Raw genomic sequence first — 27,204 nt, forward strand, 5'->3', positions numbered from 1 at the left:
CATTGGGCTAAATCTTCTCTCACCGAGGACTGATTTAGGATATCATCATCACTGCTGCTAAGATCGAATTCCAGATCTTCAATCTGAAAAGAATAACGGATTCGAAATGTGAAACTAAAAAAGAGAGATTAATGGAGTGGCGTGAAAATGGGAAGGAGGAATAATTGAACACGAAGGAAAGAGACCATTGTAGAGGTGGATCGAAGACCATCATATGATGTAATGTGCGGACATTTTCAAGCTATGGACGTAAGATCAAGCCATATTATTTTTTTTCTACTTAATCAACACGCCATATGATTATGTTTCGATAAGAATAAATAACAAATTTATTGGAAGCAGTATAATGTACTCTCCTTTTACACATAGGCCTAGGAGTGAACAAACCCTATCAGCGGAGTCAGTGGATGAAAGATGGCTTCGTCATTCCCTACAGTCCGTGATCCTCATACTTAATGGCAGTTAACATCACTTGCTTTTCTACCGTTCTTGGTCAGGTTCGGACCAATGCATGTATTGCCACCCTAACGATCCACATGTACACCGAGTGAATCAAAGTAAAAATGATATTATAAAACATAATGAATAATGGGTGAAATTGTTAAAAAGATAAGATGACCCGTGTGCACTAAAAAAGGCGGGACAAAACTGGACGAAATAGTCGCAAAGTTACAGTAACAAGTCCTTGAACAGTAACAAGACATGTAAGAGGAGTAAAGTCGCGCCATATCTTATGAAGGCATTCTCCAAAGGAAATAACATTTGTTGAACATTGTTATTGAACATTATTGTTGCCTAATCAAGAGGAATATATTGTTAGTGGACAATTTAACACTGTAATGTAGCTATGAAATGCAAACAGGATACAACGTACTGCCTGATTTATTACATTTCGTCATTCGAAGCATCGTATTATACCGAATTAATCGGGATCCCCGACTTTAACTGAAAAAAGTGTGATGCATACAATAGAACGAGAACATCAAAATTGTTTTTCAAGAGAAACAAAAAATTTCGAGCAGATAACCAGTGCATCAAAGGAAGAGAGCAATAAAGCAACATTTCTAATTTCCTTCCTTCTACTACATCTACAATGTTTGTCTCCATATGAAGTAACTCCCACATAATAGCGCCCTCACGCTGTACATTGATCACTTAACTGTCTGTCTGTAACTGCAGTCAAACTCGTACAGTGCGCTGCTCCCTAGCAAGGTTCGATCTGGGTGCATGGTATATAAATCTAATAAACTATCATTGTTATTCAAGCAGTTCATCATGCCAGGTCATCTTCTTTAAAAAAGTATATTATGTCGATATGGCTGCCTGACGTATCTTGCTAAAAGTGACTTCCGAAAACTGATGCTGTTGTGATGACATACAAATCATCTTCCAAGTCTGCTTCCTGAAAAAGAAAAATTGTCATGGTGACGTAAAATTTATCTTGCTGTACAAAAGTTGTTTCCAAATGCATTCACACGTGTACACCTGCGGAGGCACTTACACTCTTTCAACAAGTACCCTTCACAAAATGTGAATGTCGTCTGTACTGGTACATGACAGTCAACTCGACCTCACGAGATAGTATATGTCGTTACGGCGAAATAAATTATCTTGCTGAATATGATATGTTGTTACAGATACAGTCAAATCCGTCTGCAGGGGCCATCCAAGGGAAACAACAAAAGTGGCCGCTATAGACAGGTCTGTGGCCATTTTTAATGTCAACACTTGCATTGTATTATAGCATAAAATACCGCGTGTTATTCAAACAAAAACCACAAGCAAATTAGTTTGCATGTGCAGCTATTATATGGAATGTGTGTGTGTGTGTGTGTGCAGGGGCGGATCCAGGGAGGACCTCAACCGGCGCACGCCCCCCATTTATTTTTTGTTGAAACAAAAGAAATAAAAAGAAAAAAATGGGGGAGGGGTGCGTGCGCCCCCCCTTTAATTTTGTAAACACGCCCCCTCTTTACGGAATTCCTGGATCCGCCCCTGGTGTGTGTGTGCACACTTTGCTTCATTTTATTGTTTTCTGGTTGTTGTTGTTGTTGTTTTTTTTTTTTTCCTATTTCTGTTCTTTTGATTTCTAAAACAACATTTCGGGCCTGAGAAACCGCACTGGTTCGTGCCGGTTTACATGAAAGGGGTTCACGAATGAATGTGAGGGGATTGATAATGTGCGAAACTGACATAAGCAACACACAATACCCAGACAAGTGACCTATTTATTCAAAGGTATTTTAATCTTGTTCAAATTCTAAGATGTTATTACGAGCTGTCTTTGTCTTTGTAGCATTTATTTAGAGCGACATTACTAGAGCCTAGTTCTAGTCAAACGTGTCAAATTAGCGGTATTCAAAAGACGGCTTTTCACGGCAAAGAGCTGCATTAATTTTGTCAATCATGTCTGTGTGGTTGTGACTGAGATAGGACTCGGGAGAATGTACGCAATGAAAAAGAAAGCCAAAGTATACTCACAGCTGATTCAACGGTTCAGCTATATATATATATATATATATATATATATATATATATTTTTTTTTTTTTTTTTGCCACTGGTCGCGTTAGGCAGGTGACCGCTATATAAAGACTCTCATAAAGAAATTTCGTGCGGGGGATTTTCAGTGACCGCTATAAGGCAGGTGTTCGCCATAGATAGTTGGCCGCTAAAACAGGTTTGACTGTAGTTAATTACAAATTAAAATACCATTCTACTTGATGGCGAGATACTTAACCTGCAAATGACTATCAAAACAAGAGATTAGAAATACTACGAATAAAAGATATCACACTTACTTACTTGTAACTTGCTCTTCTTTTGCATAATTGAAAAACGTGTGGAACATCGACGATATATGTTACGATGAGATAAAAAGAAAAATGTTTCTTCCCGCTCTCATCTTTCTGTTGTGTTATGGTATCGAGTTGCTGTTGACAGTGTTGGTTGTTCTCTAACAATGAAGTTTTTCACATTGGTATCCCAAGAGCATCAATTTTTCCAAATTTGATTTTGTAGTCAGAGAATCCGCTGAACATATGTTGTTATTTCTGTTTTCCTGATATTACACTTCTTATAATGATAACGCTACCACGTGTCGTAAACGCACAAGCTATCGTTCCTAAAGCATCAGAAAAGAACGCATATAAATTGTTTTTTTTTTCAAACACTTCACATCTTGCACAATGCATCACTGCAATTTGTCCCCTCATTCTTCTCTTTCTTTCTCTTTATCGCCACTCAGTAAGTTGTAATTTATATGTTATATTCTTAATGTTGTATTCTACATAGACAATAATTTCTGAGGCTATTGTCCTCGTCAGCGTTTGCTTATGATGATGGTCTCCTGAATTCTGTGCATCAAGAATAATTGCATAATTTGTTTTTGAGCAATAAATATACTGTAACGTATGTTTGCATAAATGTATGCACAAATAGTTTGTTTAGTTCTATTTTGCATCGTGTAAGGGGAAAAAGTAAAATATTTGAAGTAGTCATTTGTTTTAACTGCAAGATTCAAATTACACTGTATTCAATTAGTTTGTTCAATTGACTTTGTATTTCATTTATATATGACAAAGAAATTTAGAAATAAAATAAATCAATCAACCCCATTCAGTGGAAAATGACCAAACTCATTCCTTTATTCAAGTCAGGTGATAAATCTTGTCCTACAAATTATCGCCCCATTGCGATTTTACCCTGTGTTTCAAAAGATCTTGAACATAATAGTACAAAAGCAGCTTACAAGTTATTTAAAAACAAACGATCTGCTATCTACAGCACAGTCAGGCTTTCGAGAGAAACATTCTACCACCACTGCTTTGCTAAAAGTCACGGATGGCTCTTTGGTCGCCATCGACAGAGGTCTTTACACATCTTCATTGATTTGAAGAAAGCGTTCGATACGGTGGATCCTTTCATTATGTTGCAAAAGCTAAAGCGAATGGGGTTTTTCTGACGCTTGTCTTGCTTGGTTTTTAAATTCTTCTATGTCAATTTTTTTTTTTCAGATATACTCCATGGTATCCCACAGTGCTCTATCCTAGGGCCAGTTCTTTTTGTGATTTATATTAATGACATTATCAGTCAAGTAAAGAATTGTCGCATTCACTTGTCACATAATGACCCTATCCATATTGAAAACGTTCTAAACAACGATCTTAAAAAGAATATCATGGTTGGACGTGCATTAACAAACTTAGTCTAAATCTCCAAAAGACTGAGGGGTTTTTTTCACTGGTTATCGCTCTTTTTTATCACGCCGCAATGCCCTTCGCATAAAGTTATGCGGGCAGGCGACCAAACACAAAGAAACAGTTAAGTACCTTGGAGTTACACTTGACCAGCAATTAAAGTGGGATGTTCACATCATTACTTGGTAAAGCTGGTAAACTTGTAAAATATTTTAGTCGACTTCGTCATATTGTTAATGAAATATGCTTAAAACTATCATTATAATTCTCTTATACTCCCTCTGTTTGATTATGCCGATTTCATTTATGACTTGGCCTCGCTGAAATTATACTTCGCAAATAGAAAAGTTACAAAATAGGGCGGGTAGGATAATTCTTGGGATAAATCCATATAAGCACGTATCAAACCATGAAATTCATCAAATTCTAAACTGGGATTTTTTAAACGTAAGACGCAAAAAGCATTTAAATTCCATGGTTTCCAAATGTCTCCATGACTACATGTACAGTGCCCCATATCTTAAAGAATCATTTAACTTTATGTCTCGAAATCACTCTCTCCGCTCAAATGGTACCCTCTCACTGCCAAAACCCAGGACCGAATATTGTCGGAGAATGTCTTCGTACAGAGGTGCTTTCAGTTACAATAAATTACCTTCAGAGCCCAAGGGATGTTTGAGTGTAACCAGTTTTAATAAAATTATTAATGTTATTCTGAAATACCTTTGATTTAAATGTGGCCATAAAATAAACTGTACCTGTTATTTGTATTCCCTTTTCTTAATGTTCATATAAAGATAAATATCAAGCTTACAAAATAGGGTTGGAGGTTGGGGAGGTACTTAGGCATAATTCTTGCTCCCTTTTTTTTTAGAAATTGTTGTAAAGTTATACTAATGTTTATTTTTTTTTTTTGATTTGGGGTTTTTGTTTTTCTCATTCAATGTTTTCTACTGCATTTATAATTTACTCTGTTCCTGGACCCCTCGGTAGAACAGCTGTATCGTGTAGGCACAGCTGAGTAGGGCAATCCAGCCGTATTTAAAAAAAAAAAAAATCATTCTGTTGACTGTACGATTATTGTTTTGTTGTTGTTTTTATACGGAAAATAAATACTAAAAAATGATAAAAGGTGATTGCGTTTACATTTCTTTTTTTTTAATCAAAGTCCCCCATACGAAAGTCATTTTTATTACTATTTGCCAAATGACTTAGTTCCAAAACGGACACTTCGTGCATATTATTGTCTTATCCCTGGATTGCCTTATAAACGCCCATTGGTTTAATATTGACTTTATCGTTCGCCATTAACGTCAGGCTTTGAACTCTGCCTTTCATTTGGGGTAAGTGGGGGTGGGGGAATTATTTTTCACTCATTCACTTCTACACGGACACTGTGGCGAGGCTAGGATTTAGTTTCCATTTCGACAAGAGGTATTTACCCATGCATGATTGCCGCAAGAAATACTCACTGCACGTCATAATCCATTCGGTTTCTGATATAACTTCCCATTGTAGTAGAACATCCATTGTCCTAATCATGATAGTAAACAATCGCCTATAAATTATGTGCACAATCATGATGGGGTTCATTCGTCGCTATGTAATAATATGCCTGAAGTAATGCTTTAAGGCGGAATATATGTCAGGCGTTTCGAATGTAATTGTCAACTTTGTGTGCACTCTTAGATGGAGAGGTACCTTCACCTACATGTCCCCGGACGCCGGATCTAACAAAAGCCTTCCTTCCTCCCCATCTTTGTAGCAGCTTTATACTGAGTGAAAATCCCTGTAAAGGCTCCTCTAGAACCCTGCATAACAATTACCGGGTTTGCATTGACTTTGCTGGATGATTGTCATTCGTTACGCAAATGAATAAAGTAGATTTAATCTTATAGTATCCACTTCGTGTATGTCTTTGCAAAGATATTCAGCAGAATAGCGAGGACAAGAATATGTTGAGGGCTTATTGATGTTGGTCACAAAGAAGATGGGAAAACAACATATTACTCAATTAATTCTAATAACAAGCTTAGTTGACGATAAAGACGATGGCATTGAAAAGGATGCCAGGTGCGCCTTTCTATTGACCATAATATATTATTGCAGCCTTGTTTCTGTGTTGCCTTTTGCGTCTACAGGAAGTGACTACATATATAGCCATAGTTTACCGGGATACTTCGAGCGCATTTCTTTTTTTTTTTTTTTTTTTTGGGGGGGGGAGGGAGAGTTGAAGAGCTGCAGCCAAAAATGGGGACAATCCTTCACCTTAAAGGCCCCTGAAATCTAAATGCATGTCGATTTGTGTTGATTTATGATGCCCTCAACATCACTTTTGCGGTGAAATGCATATCTAGAAACATTCCATATATTTTTAACGATGTTTCTATTCTATACAAGTTGACCTTGATTTCACTCAAACTTGCATACTATAATTTAGATCGCATTATGTTCTTCGTGAGTGGTTAAGGATTTTCCCTCTTAATGGTCACAATATATATATATATATATATATATATATATATATATATGAAGGGTTTGTTCGCAAAAACCGATAAGTCCATATTTGCCAAATGGAGATATTTGCAATTAAAGGTCAAGAAAAATAAAGAGAATAATAAGAAAATTTTTGCTTCTTTTGACCATAACTTCAAAAATGTACCGTAGTGACCAATATATCATTTAAAAGGTATTATTTATTATACTTTATCACAGAGACCGTCCTTCCAAATCTTCAAAAATGGACTTATCGGTTTTTGCAAACAAACTCTTCAGATATATATTTTGAAACACCTACTATAACATGATCAGTATATGTTTTCAGATGTAACTTGGATTCTTTGTTCGAGAAGATTTTTTTTTTTCTGCAAAGAAACATTGCTCACACCTAAGATTGTTTTCTTTACATTTCTTATTATCATCCATTTAATGTATTTCCTCTTTGAAATATCTTAGTAACACTTCATCTGTAGTCTGTACATAATGCCATGTGTTGTAGATCATGATAATACATGAAATTTCTTACCAGACAGTTTGAAGCCTCTGCTCGGAGGATCTTGTAGAATTCCACGTGAAATTGTGAGTCAATTAGTCGTACTTTACGGAGTACACTGCTGGAGCACATGCCCTCCGCCAAGTCACGTGACACAGTTCTTCCGCACTTCATTTCGTCCATATTTAGCGATTGCTGATAGAACGAACATGAATTGACACTAGAGGAAATAAATTATTCTCAGAAAAATAAGGTTGATAAAGTACTCGCAGTTGACTGGAGGTTTGAAACTTACAGAGAAAAAAAAAAGAGGATCATTCTATACAGGTTCTACTCATATCGTCATTTCACTAATCACAACTCGGGAAGGAAAGAATGCATTTTCAGTTTGATGAGAAAGGTAGAGGGGCGATGAATATGATTGCATTACATCAATACTCGTGTTAGGTGCCCTACGTAGCTGTATGTTCAAAACACTATACACGATACTCAGTTTGACATCTCCCTGCACGGCGTTATAGCCAAAGTTGGATGTTTACTATAAAGGGCAGTTTGACAACTGCAACTCTCTCAAAGGGGTCTCATTTTAGTAGACGTTGAAACTCCGTGTAGTCCAATTATTTTGCAATAAGAATATTTTGCTTGACTCCTCATAACATTTTTTTCTAAAAGCTACGACGAAAAACGTTTCATACAATTTACCACCAAACGTTCTGATTAATAACAAGACATGAAATAAGTGCCATGGCAAGCCAGATTAAACTTACACATTAAGTCATCATAATGTATCATGCGAGGAGGGCAATTATTTTACATAACAATAATACTTAAAACGTTAATACAATTGCACAGAAAATTGTATATAAAAACGATTTCCCTATATAATAGGGCCGGTTCCAGGTCTAAAAAGAATGTTAATAAAGCTGTTGAGGTTGTAGATTATGCACTCAAATTCACACAGGGGAAACACACACACAAACACACACAAGGAATGTTATTTTCGTTCGACATAATATTTTCTGAAATATTTCATACCAATATTCAAGTTGTATCACTCACCACTTGGTTATAGCGCACCATGAACACCACTCCTGACACTAAGTGTTCTGGTGAATAGGACGTTAGTCTGTATTCATGCCATCGTTCTCCCACTGCCCTTGCTGCCTCCTCAGTATGACATTCAAACGCAGCGTCAACACAGAAATCACGTTTTTGATACTCATCGACAAGGGATGAAAGAGATAAAAGATTATCGATATTACAGTTTAACAGGCCTTTGATGATATCAAGGCCGACTTCATTCCCTGAAGCTGAGGTGAAGTAGAGTACGTAGCGAAACTCCTTAGGTCGACTAAGCAATTCGTTTTTCACCTCGTCGTACTTAGCACGGTCATTGTCGAATAAATATTCTATATATACCCCTGCAATATATTCTTGAAACAGTTTGTGGGGAAAGGAAACAGTTGATGTAACCAAGGATGAAATGTTGACATCGCGCCGACGTTCCCTTGGGATGACGTCTTTTTCTATAGTCAAAACACCCACTCTACAGCATGTGACCATGGCATCATGACACTCTCTGAATTGTTCTTCAGGAAATGAGAGATTCCTGTCAAATAAACCCTCTAACGCTACCTCACTTATTTCTTGAATTGCCCTACCAGCTTCCTTTAAATGTTCAACAATGTTCTGATTCTCTAGATTTTCACAAATTTTTGATGCGTAGTGTTCTTTCAGGAAAAATATCATTTCTCCAAAGATCTGAGAGAAAGTGCGCAATTTTTGCATTTCTCTTCGCCTTTCTTCACTGAAGTCGTTCCACAGGAGGCAAAGCATTGCACAGTAAATAGGAAACGGGGCCATGTTCGACCGGATGACATCATTTTCCTGCATAAAACTGATTAAACTTTCTGCAAGATTGTCCTTCTCTCTAATCCGAAAGTACCTCCTAATATAAGTTGATAAATTTTCCTTGTTAAATCCTTCGACGTTTAGAAAAGTGTAAGTTTCGGCAAGACTTTTGTCCATCATGAATTCATTTGTCCTCCAAGGTCGTGTTGTCACAATTACTTGGCATGAATTGTATTGCTCTGTTCCTAGAATGCGAATGACCTCACTGCTGCTTGTTTTACTTATTTTTTCGTTAAACTCGTCGAAACCATCAAATATAATGAAAATCCTACTCAGATTTGTTGAAATATAGTCATCTATATTTTGCTTTGTTGCCGTATTTGAATGGGAGAGGTACGTTTTGACAAAACCACCAATACTTGTTGCGTTCTTGATATCTCGAAGAGGTATTAGGAGTACCATGTCCAGATCCTGGAGAATCCTTCCTTGGCACCAGTCCCAGGCAATCTTAGCGCAAAGTGTTGTTTTACCGACACCTCCCTCACCCTGGATCAGGAGGCGCTTTGAAAGATTGCCATTTTCCGAGTCTGTCAGAAGATCGTCGTATGTTATCAGTTTTTTGCTTTTGCTATTTCGGTGTATTATACTTAAATTCGTAAAGATATCATCCAGTTCAACACGTTCTATAAAGTTGAGTGGATCCACCGTGACCTTGCGTCGTGACACACGGTAATATGCCTTCAGATCGTCTGTGCATTGTTGTACTTGTGCCTTGGTAAGCGATTGTTCTAAGAAGAGAACCAAAATGATTAAAAAGAGGATATTATTAACATATTCTTACGAATCCTGTTAAGACACAATTCATGATACAGCATTTACATCATAAGTTCTGTATATTCCATTTTTATTCATTCATCTTTATGTATTGTATCGATTTACATTTATATTAATGTTTAAAGTAAACTGAGGTTCTATATCATGTCTGCTTCTCGTCCTCGCTCTATCCAGGGAGGTGATACACGTCCCTGCTCTATCCTTGTTCTTTTCGTCCTTGCTCGACGATCGGCCTCTGTCATCGTGCGATCCTTGCTACTTAACTTTCTCCTCAGAATGTCCTCTCGTGAATTTTACTTGTCTCAACTGCCTGTAGCCCTCCTTCTCGTTTTCTGCTATTATTTCTCCCCCACGATATCTTTTCATTTCTGCTCGCTTGCACTTTCACCTCACCTTCCCTCGAGATTTCTCTGACCCTGCAGTTTCCGCGTCCGCGAGTAGTGGCCTCGTGTCGTAAAAAGCAAGGACGCCGCATGCGACCTCGCTCTTACGTAACGAGAGGACGCGTCCGTATGCGACCCCAGCTAAGGACAGGGTCGCGTGAGGACAGGGACGGGTAAGGACACGCCCTCTAGTCCATGGGCCAGGCCAGATATTGGTACCATCTGAGGTGGCAAAACCTTTTTGGTGTCATTTTGTTTGTCGGGCATAGATATGCTTATCAAGCTATGATAGCATTTCCAAATGAGTAGCTTAGTCATAGCAAATGAATTTTTAACAAATTTGGTCTTGTTGTTATATCCCTATACTTGTGAATCGAAACTAACCGCTACACAAAGAAGAGCACTGTCTTCTGTATGTTCCATAGAGCTGTAAAATACAGCTCTATGGTATGTTCACAGGTGTTCTATTGTAAACGCGGTGCGCTTAGTCTTTATTCAAGGCAGCGATCACAGGGAATATCCAAAGGTTATGATGTCCACAGCGCTTAGTCTTTATTCTAGACGGCGAAGGGAATATCCAAAGCGTATGATACAGTGTATATCCTTTTTATCTAAAAACAACAACAACAACAAAAGCAATTCTTCTTGAATTTTACCGTATCTTTCAATTATTTATCATTTTCCGGCGAAAACGCTACGGTGAAAACGCTGATACCACGCCAATGTCGCTTTATTTCCCTCCAACAATATAAGATAATGCAAAAACAATGTACCGGTACACTACGATACATTATAATGAATGATATTGTAAATGAATAGAGTGATTTTTGTTTAAAATCGATGTATTTGTTGATAGGTTTAGTATAAAAACAGTATAGATAATCCCTTTTATGAGGAACTTTAGATATGATAACGGTACATTGGTCTAGATAAAGACTAATCGCACCGCGTTTACAACAGAACACCTGTGGACATACAGAAGGCAGTGCTCTTCTTTGTATAGCGGTTTAGTTTCGATTCAGAAGTATAGGGATATAAAAACGAGACCAAATTGGTTAACAATTCATTTATTATGACTAAGCTACTCATTTGGAAATGCTATCATAGCTTGATAAGCATATCTGTGCCCGACAAACAAACTGACACCAAAAAGGTTGTGCCACCTCAGATGGTACCAACAACCCATTTTTCGGGTCTTGGCCCATGGACTACTCGTCCTCGTAGTGATGGACGGCGACAGCTGGCCGTAATGTCATATTGCTTTATCACAGGAAGGCCACTCTGGCGGCCGCTAACAAGCGACCTCAGTATAAATAGACTTGTTTGTGCCTAGTTGAGGAGCTTTTCGTTTAGGAGTTTCATCATGTAGATCAATAAGTTTTTCGTTGTAATTTTCGTGGTGGAAGTAACTTTCTTCACAAATAAATTGGACAAACTACATATGATGCCTCCTGTGGTCTTTGTGACTTGTGACTCTAATATGTCTTGTTCCGCAATAACTTACAATTAATTACATATTACATATTTTCCAGTACACTAGCTACCAGTAGGCACGCTTTCCAACCACATAATGGATTTTGAGGAGAGTAAACGAGGAACGGAAAGTAAGTACCCTCAGTATACCGATCGCCCTCTCCATACCAAAATTTCGTTACAATATGAGTGTACATAAACACCCATAGACATGGCGAGAGAGAGAGAGAGAGAGAGAGAGAGAGAGGGGGGGGGGGCTGGAATACGGTTTATCGTTCTTTCTACTAACTACATTACATAGTACAGCTACATCATTGTACAAAGAATGTAGTTAAAAGAGATGGGGTGTCATAATGTTGAAAATATTAAAGTCACTTTGGATAATAGCAAAGTGCACTTTTTTAAAAACAACTACGCAAAATTGTGATTATCTCATATTTTTTTCTTACTCAGCATTAATTCTTCTTCCTCGTGAAATCTCTCCCGTATGTTTGGTCCTATCAAGCCTTCTCTTTCCTCATGACATTGCTCTGATATGTTTGATGCTCTCAAGCCATCACTTTCCTCATGACATTGCTCTGGTGTGGTTGATGCCCTCAAGCATTCACTTTCCTCATGACAATGCTCTGGACTTCTGTTTGGTCCTCTCAAGCATTCACTTTCCTCATGAAATCTCTGTGGTATGTTTGGTCTTCGCCAGCAGGGGTTCCAGCCACATACTGAAAAATGACCATCATCAATAACAGCAAGAGCATCACTATAAATGAGCATTTTTTTTTTTTTTTTATATATGCAGTATACCAGGGGCGCAACTTATTTTCAAAACCTTTTTTGTTGCCTCTCTTTTCAATACCAGATTCTCAGGCCAACATCATCATTTTTTTTTTTTTTTAGAAATTACGCTTCGATGTTTGGTCTGATGCATTGACCCTTCATGAATGATATTATTTCTTCTACTTAACGTAGAGTAATCATCGTTGATAATAGATTTGCAAGTTCTGCTTACATGGGACATTTTCTTTTCGGTCCCCGTAATGTTGACAGACATTAGTAATAATTGTATTGTTTGTATCAAAATTATGAAAAATCCATGTTATAAAACCAAAGAAATACACACCTATACGCACAAACACATATACACTCATATCACACACAGACACAAACGCGCTTAATCATTAACGCAACAAATTCAAATATCTAACCTTAAAGAAATTAAACCAATACCTTTTCGCGGTAGGTAGTCCGGGTGTTTGCTTTGCAGATATTTCCCAAAAGAGAGAAATAGGATGACTATGACAAAAGGCACACCAATAGTGGGTCCAATGATGAGACCAGAATTAACACGTTTTCCTGAAAGTTGGTAAAGACACAAATCAAACACGTTTTCATTCATTACTTCATTTAGAAGACAGTAAAATAAGCACATAATGAATACTTAGATACACAATACAAAGTTAATACTTTATTATAGTGTTTGAGTGTGTGTGTGTGTCTGTGTGTGTCTGTGTGTGTGTGTGTGTGTGAAAGAATATGTTTGATAATGAAAACAAAGTGGTTGATTGCCTGAACATATATCATCACTATGATGACAACATTACTCAAAGGACACACTTATAATTTAATGATCCTATCAGACCGACACCTGTGAGTCATATATGGCCAAAGAGCTCGATACTGATAAAAAGTCCAGGTCCATGAGTCACATAGCTGACTTGTCATACAGCCTGTCAGCTTAAAGGGGAAGGCTAGTAATTGATCAGTGGGAATCAGTGGAAATGCTGGGAGATGATTGTTCCAATCCTTATGGGATTTATTCAAGAGTTCATTGTATATCTATTGTTGTGTGAAAATGATTTGCTTAAGAACGGTCTCATATTCAAGTAATGTGCAGATTAATGCTCCGTCACTGACCAGGGACGCTAACCTGGAAGCATTAAACTGCACATTACTTGAATATGAGACCATTCTGAAGCAAATCATTTTCACACAACAATAGATATACAATGAACTCTTGGATGAATCCCATAAGGATTGGAACAATCATCTCCCAGCATTTCCACTGATTCCCACTGATCAGTTACTAGCCTTCCCCTTTAACATCAGGTAAAAAAGGTCAAGAGACCGGCACTAGGCAAACAAGGCCTACACTTCATAGGCAAAAGAACAAAACAAAAACAAAACAAAACAAAACAAAACAAAAAAGTAGGTTTCTTCTTCTTCTTTGTTCTCTTCTTGTCCTCCTACTTTGTATTCTTGGTAATTGGCAAACATTTCTCTTGAATGCATCTTTTTTTTAATAGTAAATTGGAGACCAGTAAAATAGACACTTTTGTGCGGAAAGGTTACTTTGCTCAAAATATGAATGAGCGAATTATACTTCCACGTTACAAATTTTAACAAGAACATTGTTTTAAGTAATATTTGCCAACTATCATTCAGAAACTTAAAATTGGCAACAATTCAAGAACCTGATAAAGGCAGAACTGTGATTTCTCGAGTCGACGTTCCATTCAGCGAGTCACCGGCAGCAACGCACATGAAGGTTTGCTCTGTCCCGTGATTGGGTGAAACAGCAATTGTCTCGAACCTCTCGTATGTGCCGTCAGAAAGTGTGTTCTGTTGTGAAACCACAGAATTCAGTCTCTTTCCCAACTCCTCAGTCCATAGCATGGAAATGTTAGGTTTGAATCCACTCACGGCACAAGTAAAATTTATAAAAGGGGTGTTGAAGGGAAATTGATATGTACACCGGCTTTGACGAGATTGACTTCTGTCAGCACACTCCTTAATCATATGTCCTGATGCCATCGCTAGGAAAATAAGAAAATCATTTTGAAAGGACGTATATGTTATACGTATCCTAATCTTTACTTGGCAAATAACTGACATACGAAGATGTAACAAAGAGTTGTTTCCGCTTTTGTATTTTTTTTCTTTGGATTTGCCATTTTACAAATGAGACTACAACCTGAAAAATGCTCACATGAGAACCACAAGCATGACAATTGGATGATAACACAAAGTAGACAAAACTCACCTCTTTACATTTATATAGCTTTATATACCTAAAGTATACCTAAAGATTATCAAGTAATAGGATAAACATAAAAAGGAACAGCGTAACAAAATGGAACGAAAAGAAAAAAATCATTATTCATAGTGCAGATATAAACCTAGTAAAAAATAAACAAGTTTCAAATTATGCGAAATGCAAATGTAAGACAAGTGACTGAACCTGTCTGAGTATGTCTTTTACAAGTGAACATTTTGTTCGTCATAGAAATCTCAGTTATCAAAAGTCGAACTTTGTTTTAAACTTAGTGGTTACTATGGTAACGCCTTTGTAGAAACTATTTTTTTAGGAAAAAAAAAACTTAATATAATTTGTATATAAACATTATTCATGACTGTTTTATACAGAAAGTTCACACAATAACTGTCCACAGATCCTAAAAGAGCAGACTCTAAGCTTTAAAATGATATATAGCTTAATTGAAAAGAACTCTCATAGCCTGTTTAAATATTGGAAAGAAAGCACACACTCTGTATAAGTGTGAACAGAGAAAAGAGACTCTGAAGTACAGGATCTATTGTCTGTTCAAGCGCTAAATCTTTACCACACCGTGCTAGCTCTGCGACGAATGGGACAAAAAACAGGATGTAAACAACTGGGGCAACAGCAATGAAGAAATTATTAGATTAAGTTGAAATGGATGCTCTATAACCACATTCTGCCTATGATTGATGCCAACTATCAAAACAGTAGCTATATCCCTTCAAAAGTTATCAGACTTGAAAGTGAAGAGTGTGCAAAGGGTTATCAAGAAATGAAAGGAGGCGTTTAAGACATACCTGATCTCAATACTCTACAAAAAAGAGTTGTAGCAAAACTGCTAAAAACATACTTTCCCATTCATTTTATGATCCCAAACTTAAGACTAATTTAGAAGAAGGGTAGTTCTTTCAGAAAATATGAAAAAACTCAACATTGACTTAGTTGACCCGTCTCACCTTTTTTGAGTCCTCACGTAAAATCAAGGGGTGCGACTTTTTGTTCGTTTGTGATGCACGGTCACATATATTTTTTTTACAAAGTTGTCCCTATACTTTCGTGATTTATCTCTTTGTTAAAAGGAAGGTTAAGCGTGCTTGTGCGAAAATGAACAATATGTAAGCATGCTCTGAACAACATTGACATACGCTATATGACATGTTGTATTTCTTTCAAGCAGAAGGTTTAATTGCAATTAGTCTCAGTTATCCATCACCATATTACTCTTGAAATTGGCTTAACTGCTAACATTGTTTTAAAAGTCAATGTGATATTATAATATTTTGACGAAATGTCACTAACATGTCGTTCTTTCAAGCTTAAGTGTCTAAAGCTTCTTTGTTTTCTATTTACAGGTAACCTAATTCATAACAATATTTACCCTCTCACTTATGATGACATGAATAGAGACAGATGTTACTTACAGCTAATCGTTATGATGGTGGAATTTTCAAAACTTTGGGTGTTCTTCAGCAGCACCTGACAATAGTAACGTCCCTCATCTGCCACCTCCAAGCTCCTGATGACGAGGCTGAAATTCTTGTCGATATCAAACCGTTCCTCCAAGCTCTTCAAATTTCCATCGAAATATTGAGCCTTACGCGACTTCTGTTCGGGATTTAAGAAGTCCTCCTTTTCCCAGTACATAGATTGAGGCTCCTCCTTGATATCACACCGCAATACGATGTCTTTTCCTTTCCATCCTTGATCGTTGGGAGCAGTGCCTACCACTGACGCTAGACGGCAGAAATTAGAGTTCGAGTGATTGTATCAATGCATTGAGCTTCATGTGTATGGCTTTCTACTCTGAATGTCTTGTATACATGATACCTGTCATCATACCCCCCGCCGAAAATCGGGGAGGTGCAGCAAAGAGATCCGAGTGATTTTTTATTATCATTATCATTAACATTATTATTATCATTATTATTACTATTTTCATTGTTATAATTATCATAATAATTATTCTTATTGTTGTTATTATTTTGATTTTGATTTTGATACCCCAGTTTGTCTGGTATAACTAGCGATAAGTTGTTCAGTCAATGTCGTTCTTACGCTTTCGATCATGTAAATATAAAGGCTATGCAGATGAAGAATTTCTTCCCCATACGTAACTTAAAGGGAAGATAAACCCCAAGAACAATGTGGATTGAGTGAAAGCAGCAACATTAGTAGAACACATCAGTGAAAGTTTGAAGAAAATCGGACATTCGATGCAAAACTTATGAATTTTTAAAGTTTTGGTGTTGGAACCGCTGGATGAGGAGACTACTAAAGGTTATGACGTATGAGTGGACTACAATATCAAGAAAATATAAAGAAAATACTACAAAAATCCATTTTTCATGAAAATTACAAATTCCATCAACTTGATATTGACATATGTTAAGGGTAGCAATTATTCCCCCTGCTTTCTGAAAGCGGTTGGTCCACTGCTCTTTCATAATTCTAGAAAAGTGAATTTTTGTTGAATATCATTTATATTGTCTTTGTATTGTTGTCCACTCATACGTCATATCCTCTAGTAGTCTCCTCATCCAGCGGTTCCAACACCAAAACTTTAAAAATTCATAACTTTTGCATCGATTGTCCGATTTTTCTCAAATTTTCACTGATGTGTTCTACTAATGTTGCTGCTTTCACTCAATCCACATTGCTCTTTGGGTTTACCTTCCCTTTAAGGTTTAAAACTTTGGATGAGTTGAGTCTTATTTTTAAGGTGAAGTTAAAACATTTTTGTCAAAAAGAATGGACAATAATAGGTTATCCAAACATAAATCAGAATAATCGATGTTTTCCTAATAAACATATGTAAAACTTGTTTTCTGTTCTCGATTTAATTGAGGTGATAGTAAAGATAAGATAGTACGACACAAATGACATCATAAGCATACTGTCTTGTTACCATTCTGCTCTTGCACGTTTTGAGATCAACCAACAGTGGCCCGAATAAAAAGTCAAAATATTGTCCGAAAAAAATGTAAAGTAATGTAAATAGTAACAGATAAATCCTAATTAGAGTCAATAGTGTTATAATTCTCCGTTGAAACGCCACGAATATTCACTTGAAAATCGTTAAATAACAAACAAACAGACACACATACACACGCGAATAAATGTACAGTACTGGTTGAGGTGGGGATTCATGTTTTGAGCATTCTCAAGTGAGATAATGAAAAGCCTCTTATGAAATATGAAAGAGCATGTGATTTTAAGAAGGATTCAACGTTTATTTGATGAAAATTAGTTTTTAAATGGCTGAGATATCAAAAAAAGTGCTTATAATAAAAGGCGACATGCCACAACTATATTAGGATCTCTTTGTTTCACCTTGTTTTTGGATATCTCAGCCATTTCACATCCGATTTTCATCAATTAAACTTTTGATACCCCTTGGAACTGCATGCTCTTTGACATCTCATAGAGTGGTTTCTGAATATCTCGCAAAATGTTAAAAGCTAAATCCTCACCTCGACCAGAACTGTACACACTCTTTATACGAGACTGGGACGATGACAATAATAGAAAAAGACTAAAAGACAAGAGAGAATGAGAACATAACAAGAAGACAAAACAATGGACAGAAAGGCAAAACAGAGCCAGCGAACCTCGACAGAACTATTTCGAAAAGAAAAATGGGACGCGTGAAAAGGATACGGAAAGATAGAGAAACAGAGAGAAGTAGAGAAGAAGCATAATTAAAATTAAATCTACCGTGTAAGCGTATAATGATGTGTATCAGGACAACAGGGACGGGAAAGTACGTGACAGTTATTTGTGACCCTTTTATTGCAGTAAAGTTTACATTATGTGGTGACTATATTACTAGACTAAATGGTTCAGACGTTTGCACAGCTTACATGCATTTTCTGAATGTGATAACTTATACGAATAGTTCTGTGAGACATTTTTCGCCCCCCCCCCCCAAAAAAAAAGAAGAGAAGAAACAGAAAATATTGAAGAAAGAGACCAGAGATCAAAATACCCTAGATTAATGCATAAATCAGTGTTAAAAGCCTACAAGACGATTAGCCATACCAGGACAGTATATTGTATAAAGCAGCTGCAAAGATGACATACTGAACTGCTGCAAGCGGAATTGAGTATAACATGTATCTATTTGTGAAAGCAGGTATTTAGAGTAAGAAGTAAAATGGAGATAGAATGTGATATGGGATGTCTTATTAAAGCGGAGACAGCCTGGGTAGAAACAAAAATGACGTGATTACTAAATTACTAAACAAAGAGATTATGTCTTTTCTATTGCAGCATTTACAAAAAAAAAAAAAAGTTTCGATCTTGTTTTAAACGAATTCAGTGAAGGCGTATATTTGATGTCCATACAAACGAAGATGCAGAAACATGGACCTGTATGGATAGATGTCTGCTGAACTAGCACGAATCTTAGCTAATGATATTGGATTTTCTTACGGTCTAGTTGGATTTGTGTAATGTGTCAGTTTATGATGACACGTGGATTAAAGAAAAAAAAAAACATCAGCCATCAGTGTTTGATCAAAACTGTACATAAAGTATCATAATATCCCAATTGTGGTCTTAATTAAAGGCGCGGGGCTTTTTAAACAATGAACGAAACGTGATAACAAAATAGATTACCTATCACAATTTTTGACCTGCGTAATTAAACGTATTCACTTGTGAAATGCAATTGTCTGAAAGCTTATTTCTCGATACATATATCGTAGCTGTCCAAAGGTTTTTCATGGTTTATGCCGGTGAGTTATGATCTTCTGCAAATGTAGAAAATGAGAGTTCTCGAATAGCCGACATGTTTTTATCAAGACATATTTGGACATTATATAATATTTTATATAATATTTTTGTACTACTGCATAAACAGGACATGTGGACGAATTACTTAACGGGCGATTAGTGTTTATATGCAGTGTGTATTATACAGCAGGTCCAAGCGCTTACCTTCGCAATTATAGTGGCCAGAGAACACAGTAGTAGTCAATGTTAACAGGAGAACGAGGTGGTATCTTCTATCCATTACAGGTAGTCAAAGATTGAGATAATTAATCGAGAATTAATTGAATGTACGTTATGATCGTACTGTCTCAGCAGACTGTCAAGTAAACACACTCTAAAAAGATGGCGCCGATTGCACACACACACGCATTCATGCACCGATCCGAGACGGACCGAACTCTTTTGTTGAATGAGTGCGTGGGAGTTAGTGCAATGCCCCTACCCTAGCTCGATGCAGCCGTTTGCTCGCTAACATGTCCGTGAATTCTGTATATGTCTCGCATATAATGTCCTTTACAGCTGATACTTTTGGCACATTTGAGTTCGTGAGAGACATGGCTGTTTGTTCATATTATGCATGAATGACTTCGTACAATACACACATTCTTTTCCTAAATCCAAAGGCAGGCCTCCAATCTAAATATACAGTTCAAGTGCTATCTGTACAATTGGATTGCGTGGAGTCGTCAATTTAGCGCAGGGCACTTCAGCATCCATATTATTATAGTTATGATGAATAAAGTAGTAGAGGTTCAGTGGCTTACAACTGAAATATCATGCATACACAGTTACTGATCCTTTTCTGAACCAGTTATACCCAACAGAACACTAGCATAACCGTGGCTCATCTGATAACAAATCATATTCACATGTTATGTGTACGACAGTAACTCTACCACACACTTCATCATTCATACAAATGATTGAAGCTAAACTTTTCAAGAAAGTAGAAATAATGTTTAGGCCGACATGATGTTCTTGAAACAAATCAAATGGCTTCAATTGTCAATTGAAGCCATTTGATTTGATTTGATTTGATTTGATTGATTGTCAATTGATATGATATTGCTAGGGACATTATAAACAAATTTCACAAAAGTTGTCTTATAACACGTATCATAGGATTAGTCCTCGTATAAAACCCTAACGAAATCGAAAAAAATATGCCATGTCATGAAATTATGAGCCTGGCAACGGCGTAAATCCATACTGAGGAGTGGGGGGGGGGGGGGATGGTCACCATCGCAACGATTACAAGCCCATAACCGGACCGGCGCAGCCTTTTTTTTTTTTTTTTTTTTTTTTTTTTTGGGGGGGGGGGGGGTGGGGAGAAGCTTTGTGCCCCCCTGCCCCCCCCCACACACACACTTTACAGGGATCGGATGCCCCACTCTTTTGCATGAAATATAAAGTGGGAGAAAAGTGGCAGCAACAACATAAAGACTTTTTGTTCTCGTTGCTTTTTTTTTTCCTTGTCAGACGACTTTCGGCGGAAAATCAGACCTTATAAGTATGAAAACATTTTTTTTTTTTTTTGGGAAATATCTGTGAGAGGGAGCGGAACGACCGAACGAGGGAAGGGTGTGTATGGGGGGGGGGGTATCCCTCTCCCACACGAGGAAGATTTTGCATTTTCAGACCTGAAATTCAGCGATCTGGTGCTCACTTGTGGTGAAAATTTTGTTTTCTTTTCTTTAAAAAAAATAAGAAAATGAAATATTCACAATATACCATTGAATGACAAAATCGTGGTATTTCAGCTCTTGCTGTGCGACATCACTGTGAAGGCCTACTAAATAATGGGGCCTATCATCGGCGTAGACGGGATTTGATCTTAGGAGGAGCGGTTATGTGAGGGAACGAATCAAGCGAGGGGGGAGGGTATGGTAGGGGGGTTTCCCCCTCCTACGGTGAAATCTCTTTGCGTTGAAAATTTTGACATTTTTCAGTCCAAAAACTGCCGTTTGTAGCTATATTCTTCGCTTTGGAAATTAAGGGGGCACACCAGGCGCAACTGCTGGCAATTACTGGCAGCAACATCAGGAGAATGGCATAGCAGTTAAATACGAGCGAGCGGGGCGAGCGAGCTTGAAAATTTTGACATTTTACAGTCCAAAGACTGCCGTTTGTGGCTGTATTTTTTCGCTTTGGAAATTATGGGGGCACACCGGGCGCAACTGCCGGCAATCGGGCAGCAACATCAGAATGGCATAACGATTAAATGCGAGCGAGCGAAGCGAGTGAGCTTGAAAATTTTGATATTTTACAGTCCCACATGTCCTTTGTGGCTGTACTAGTATTTTTTCGCTTTGGAAAGTAAGGGGTGGGGGCGCACCGGGCGAAAATTGCTGGCAATTACTGGCAGCAACATCAGGAGAATGGCATAATGATTAAATGCGAGCGAGCGAAGCGAATGAGCTTGAAAATTTTGACATTTTCCAGTCCCAAAAACTGTCGTTTGTGGCTGTATTTTTTCGCTTTGGAAATTAAGGGGACGCACCGGGCAAAAACTGTTGGCAATTACTGGCAGCAACATCAGGAGAATGGTAAAATGATTAAATGCGAGCGAGCGAAGCGAGCGAGCTTCAAAATTTTGACATTTGACAGTCCCAAAACTGCCGTTTGTAGCTATATTTTTCGCTTTGGAAATTAAGGGGGCGCACCGGGCGAAAACTGCTGGCAATTACTGGCAGCAACATCAGGAGAATGGAATAATAATTAAATGCGAGCGAGCGAAGCGAGCGAGCTTCAAAAATTTGGCATTTTACAGTCCCCAAACTGCCGTTTGTAGCTATATTTTTCGCTTTGGAAATTAAGGGGGGCGCACCTGCTCACAATCACTGGCAGCAACATCAGGAGAATGGCATAGCGATTAAATGCGAGCGAGCTTGAAAAATTTAACATTTTACAGTCTAAAAACTGCCGTTTGTAGCTATACTTTTTCGCTCTGGAAATTTAGGGGGCACACCGAGTGCAACTGCCGGCAATTACTGGCAGCAACATCAGGAGAATTGCATAGCGGTTAAATGCGAGCGAGCGGAGCGAGCGAGCTTGAAAATTTTGACATTTTACAGTCCAAAGACTGCCGTTTGTGGCTGTATTTTTTCGCTTTGGAAATTAAGGGGGCACACCGGGCGCAACTGCCGGCAATTACTGGCAGCAACATCAGGAGAATGGCATACTGATTAAATGCTAGCGAGCGAAGCGAGTGAGCTTGAAAATTTTGACATTTTCCAGTCCTAAAAACTGTCGTTAGTAGCTATATTTTCGCTTTGGAAATTAAGGGGGCGCACCGGGTGCACCTGCTGTCAATCACTGGCAGCAACATCAGGAGAATGGCATAGCGGTTAAATGCGAGCGCGCGGAGCGAGCGAGCTTTACAATTTCAAAATTTTACACTCCAAAAACTGCCGTTTGTAGCTGTATTTTTTGTTTTTGTTTGTCCCACTTTTATTTGAGAACCATCCCCCCCCCCCCCCATCGACGCCTCTATACATATTAGATTGCTTTTGTTAAGTGAAAGATCTGCTGCACACTCTTTGATGAATTAGGGAATATACGTCTATGTCAAAAGTGTACAAAGTTTATCCCTTATCCTGTATAGCCGACCTTTTGCATGTTCATGATTGCAATACAACGATCTGGTGCATAGTTTTGGCGATATTTGGACAATTTTCCATTAAGAAAGTTCGAGATTTGTCCTCATCTCGGGAATTGCTTGGGGGATAAATGATTTGTCTGTCTAAACACTTCCTTTGGGGCGGGGCAAATGCCCCTTTGCCCCCCCCCCCATAGATTCCACGTCCCTGATCTTCCCTTGGTATGCCCATAGATGTGTCCTGACTGAGTCATCAGTCACTGTCGTTTCTCAGGAATGATTCAGGAAATGGAGGGGATTCAATTATGGCGATAAAGTTGTTGTTATTGTTTGTTTGTATGTTTTCGTACATATTTTGCAGATGGTCCCCAGTTACTCGCGTCATAGCATGTTTACATGTAGACTTATACTATTTGACGTTGTCAACGCCTGAGGCATACCTTACAGTGTATGTCGATGTTACTTTCTTCGCGAGCGAGCGAAGCGAGCGAGCTCTTGAGAAAATTATACATTTTCCTACAAGATAGAATACTGTTCAGCTCTGTTACCTGTCTGAAGGCCGGCGTACAAACGTCATGCAATATGCCAAAATTGATACAATCACATTTCTGCTTCCTCCATTTTTTCCCCTCAAAATTCAGGGGGGGGGGGGGGCGGGATGATTGTACAGGCCATCCCCCCTCCTCCATTTCAGGGGGGGGGGGGATATATCCCCCCATCCCCCCCCCCCGGGATTTACGCCCATGGCGCGTACACTGGTATGTCATTAATTTTGGTCTGTTGTCGTTGTTGTTGTTGTCGTTGTTGTTGTTGTTGTTGTTGTTGTTTTCTCAACAAGTAATCAACAAGTAATATGAATACTCCTGAATCTCCACAGGTATAATAACTCATCGCTCGTGCCATTCCCAGTGTCATTATCATTAATATGCACATTTTGCGATAGCGTCTTCGGGGAAAACTTTCACTCGTCTCCTATCTTGTTTTCCTCACACACTCGGGAAGGGGATGATCAGTGAGGAAATGGACGAGATCTTAAAAAACGAGAAAATGGATAGGAACGCAATGGTTACTTCAACTTGCTCTTCGAACTGGCATTGACATAAAACAATTATTATAAAACGTTGTTTGCATCAATTTTGAGCATGCGTGGGTAGGCAACACCAACTACCTTTTTGTATATATGTCCCGTATCTATATAATGCAGAAGAGTCCAAGCAGTAACCTTTGTGTAACATGGTAATACAGTAAATTTGAATTTCCGTTTGCATTAAATGGCACGATGAGAGAGAATACAACGATGTACAGTACTCTCCGCGTAATCGGGTATCGCTTAAACGGGTACTCAGGCGTTTAATTGGGTATCAATGTCAAAATCAGTTCCAATGCACACTCAAATTACTAGATAATCGGGTAGCCTCTCCGCATAAATGGGTAAATAATTTTCTTCTAATCTAATTTCTACCTACATTTTATCTCAGATAAAACACTTTAAGAAATCACGAATGTCAAATTTTCCTCGGCTAATCGCATTCTCTGCTTAATTTGCAAAGAAGACTTATCATTGGTGGAGTGATTAAACATAAAAACACATGTACCAGTGCCGACTTGCCACATTTAAACGAACATTACACATGAAGCTTGCACTCACGATTGCATAGGCAGAAAGGATTTGAACACACTTGCGCTCCTCTTGCTCCGCAACAACATTCACAATACGAGAAGTTTACCACGAAAATCAGGCCATGCACCAGCCCCATAATTTTGCTTTTCCCCAGTCACTGAAAATGTAACCCGACGTCCTGTGTGACTGGTGCACTCAAAGAGACGTGTTCATATCAAAAAACGCCTGTGTGTACGCGAGGAGTCTATAGTCAAACGACAAAGTTTTGTAAAGACGTATTTGTCCATAAAAAGAGTGTAAATTATTGCTCGTGACTGAGCATATGAAGGTAGGCCTACACGTGTACAAGATTACAAAGTTGCATAAACGATTTGTCCAATAAGGTAACATGTCATGGAACATATACGAATGCAAAAAAAAAAAAATACTATTGCAAAATTATACAACTGCACCTACAAGCACGTAGAATTACATGGGGGATTGTGATGTACATAATTTAATCATCATGAATTGACTGCGTTGATATAGCCCTCCTAGTAAGGATTATATGGGAATATGGAGGGAACTTGCAAAAGGAGAGGAGACGTTTGAAGGAAATAATACGTGGTAAGTGTCATGGCGTGATTAGTACACTACCTCTATTTAGTTTGGTGTTTTGAGTAATAGATAATCAATAGTGAAAACTTTCGGGCAAAGTTTATACAATAATTACTTAATTTGAAATTGAAAGTAGGCCTACTTGAGGCTGGCATCCAGGGCAAATTATCCTTTTTAAAACCGTTGTCATCTCGGATGGAAAGTAAAAAAGTGTCCAGGCCCGGATCCAGGAATTCTGTAAAGGGGGCGCATGCTCTCCCTTCATTTTTTTATGTTTATTTCTTTTGTTTTAACAAAAGATAAAGGGGCGCGCACCCGGTGCTTCCCCTCTGGATTGGCCACTGGTATCTCACTTGTTTTTTTTTTTTTTTTTTTTTTTTTTTTTAAAAACTGTTTGATTTTGGCATCCTTCCAACATCATAAGTGGAGCAATCTGAATGGTCAAGAAGAGTTGTTTATAAATAAAAGTGACATGTAGAATTAGACTGGATTGACACTATATTATCTTAGCATTTTTCCTTATTGAAACATGGATATGACAATTTGTCCACACTACTTATGTGCTACATCATCTGGTACTATTTTTGAAGAATCATAATTCATATGACTTTTTTTCTGTGGAATTTATTATATTTAATTGACAACAAAATATACTTATTAATGCAATAACCCCGGAAACGAATTACTGAAACAAACTCTGATGGGGAAAACCTTGCTGCGTATTGTATCTCTATCTAATAGTAATAATTATCTTGTATTTCATTTTCACGTTCGAGTCAAGAGGTTAAATTCTGAAAAGAATGCATAGTATGAACAGTGACCAGTACGGAAGGAGCATAATAATCAAAACCAATTTACTATCATCTCCGCTAAAGTTAACTCTGGTAAGGACTCATGTTTATGAATGCTCCACATGGGGAAGTTTTTCTTTTCCTTTCCTTTTCAGCCTCCTTTCGACCAATGAAATATACAACTGATATTTCTATTGGACATGAGACTAGGGCTTTGCTTGACATCTGCAATTGCTTTTTGTTTCGAGCATGCTGAAAGTGACCGATAGTCGCATAGAATGGAGATTTAAAACATGCAATACTTGCAGCCTTCGTCGCACAACAGAAGCGTGGAATGCCGCTTCCCTTTCCTTCTCTGGAGACAAATATTTCACAAGTTGCAGCAGTGCGCAAAGAACATGCCAGGTGATTTTTTTAATACGTTTCTTCGAACCTGTGATTACATTGGAACGGAGAGAAAATGATTTGAATTGCTTTCTCGTATACTCGGAATAGTGACATTGTGATGAATATTGTTCATCCTACAGCTCTCTTCATTCATTTGACGAGGCTGATATAGAGTGAGATAACGTCTCCTAAATATACGTCAGAAACATCGCGACCTGACTGAACACTGTTGATCCGGACTGGATCCGGTTTAATTGAAATGAGCAGAACGTCATGATGCAGTCCCGTAATGTCATTTGCACTATGCATTTGATCATTTGTCTACTTGTATTTTCGCTAGTGTTCTCTAAGTTCTGCATGATTTGCAAAGGAGAGGACTTTGTCAATTTATCTGTCAACGCAGGCGACAACTTGACGCTGGAGTGCAATGGCAATGAAGAAACAGACACTTTTCGGTTTTCCAAGAATGGAGACCAAACTAGAGATTCAAAGAACAACAACAACTACAACCTCTTCGCATTTTACTCCAAATTACAGAAAAACGTTTCAAAACGTGAAATCATAAATGACCATACCATCAGCACATATGTAGAAGATGTGAACGGAACTGGTTCCCTGCACCTGTCTTTCACTAATATCTCCTACAGTGACT

At 38.0% G+C, this 27,204-nt stretch overlaps 1 protein-coding gene across 1 annotated transcript in view; it reads right to left on the reverse strand.

Moving 5' to 3' along the window:
- Window positions 1-27,204, reverse strand: part of LOC140235859 (uncharacterized) — a 42,595-nt gene that overhangs the window by 14,922 nt on the left and 469 nt on the right. The window contains 6 exon segments of the mRNA XM_072315857.1: window positions 7,223-7,384; window positions 8,249-9,828; window positions 12,180-12,449; window positions 12,955-13,086; window positions 14,199-14,540; window positions 16,207-16,518. Coding sequence (XP_072171958.1) covers window positions 7,223-7,384; window positions 8,249-9,828; window positions 12,180-12,449; window positions 12,955-13,086; window positions 14,199-14,540; window positions 16,207-16,518 — 2,798 coding nt within the window.

The sequence above is a fragment of the Diadema setosum genome, chromosome 12 (assembly GCF_964275005.1).
Source record: "Diadema setosum chromosome 12, eeDiaSeto1, whole genome shotgun sequence".
Taxonomy (NCBI): Eukaryota; Metazoa; Echinodermata; class Echinoidea; order Diadematoida; family Diadematidae; genus Diadema; species Diadema setosum.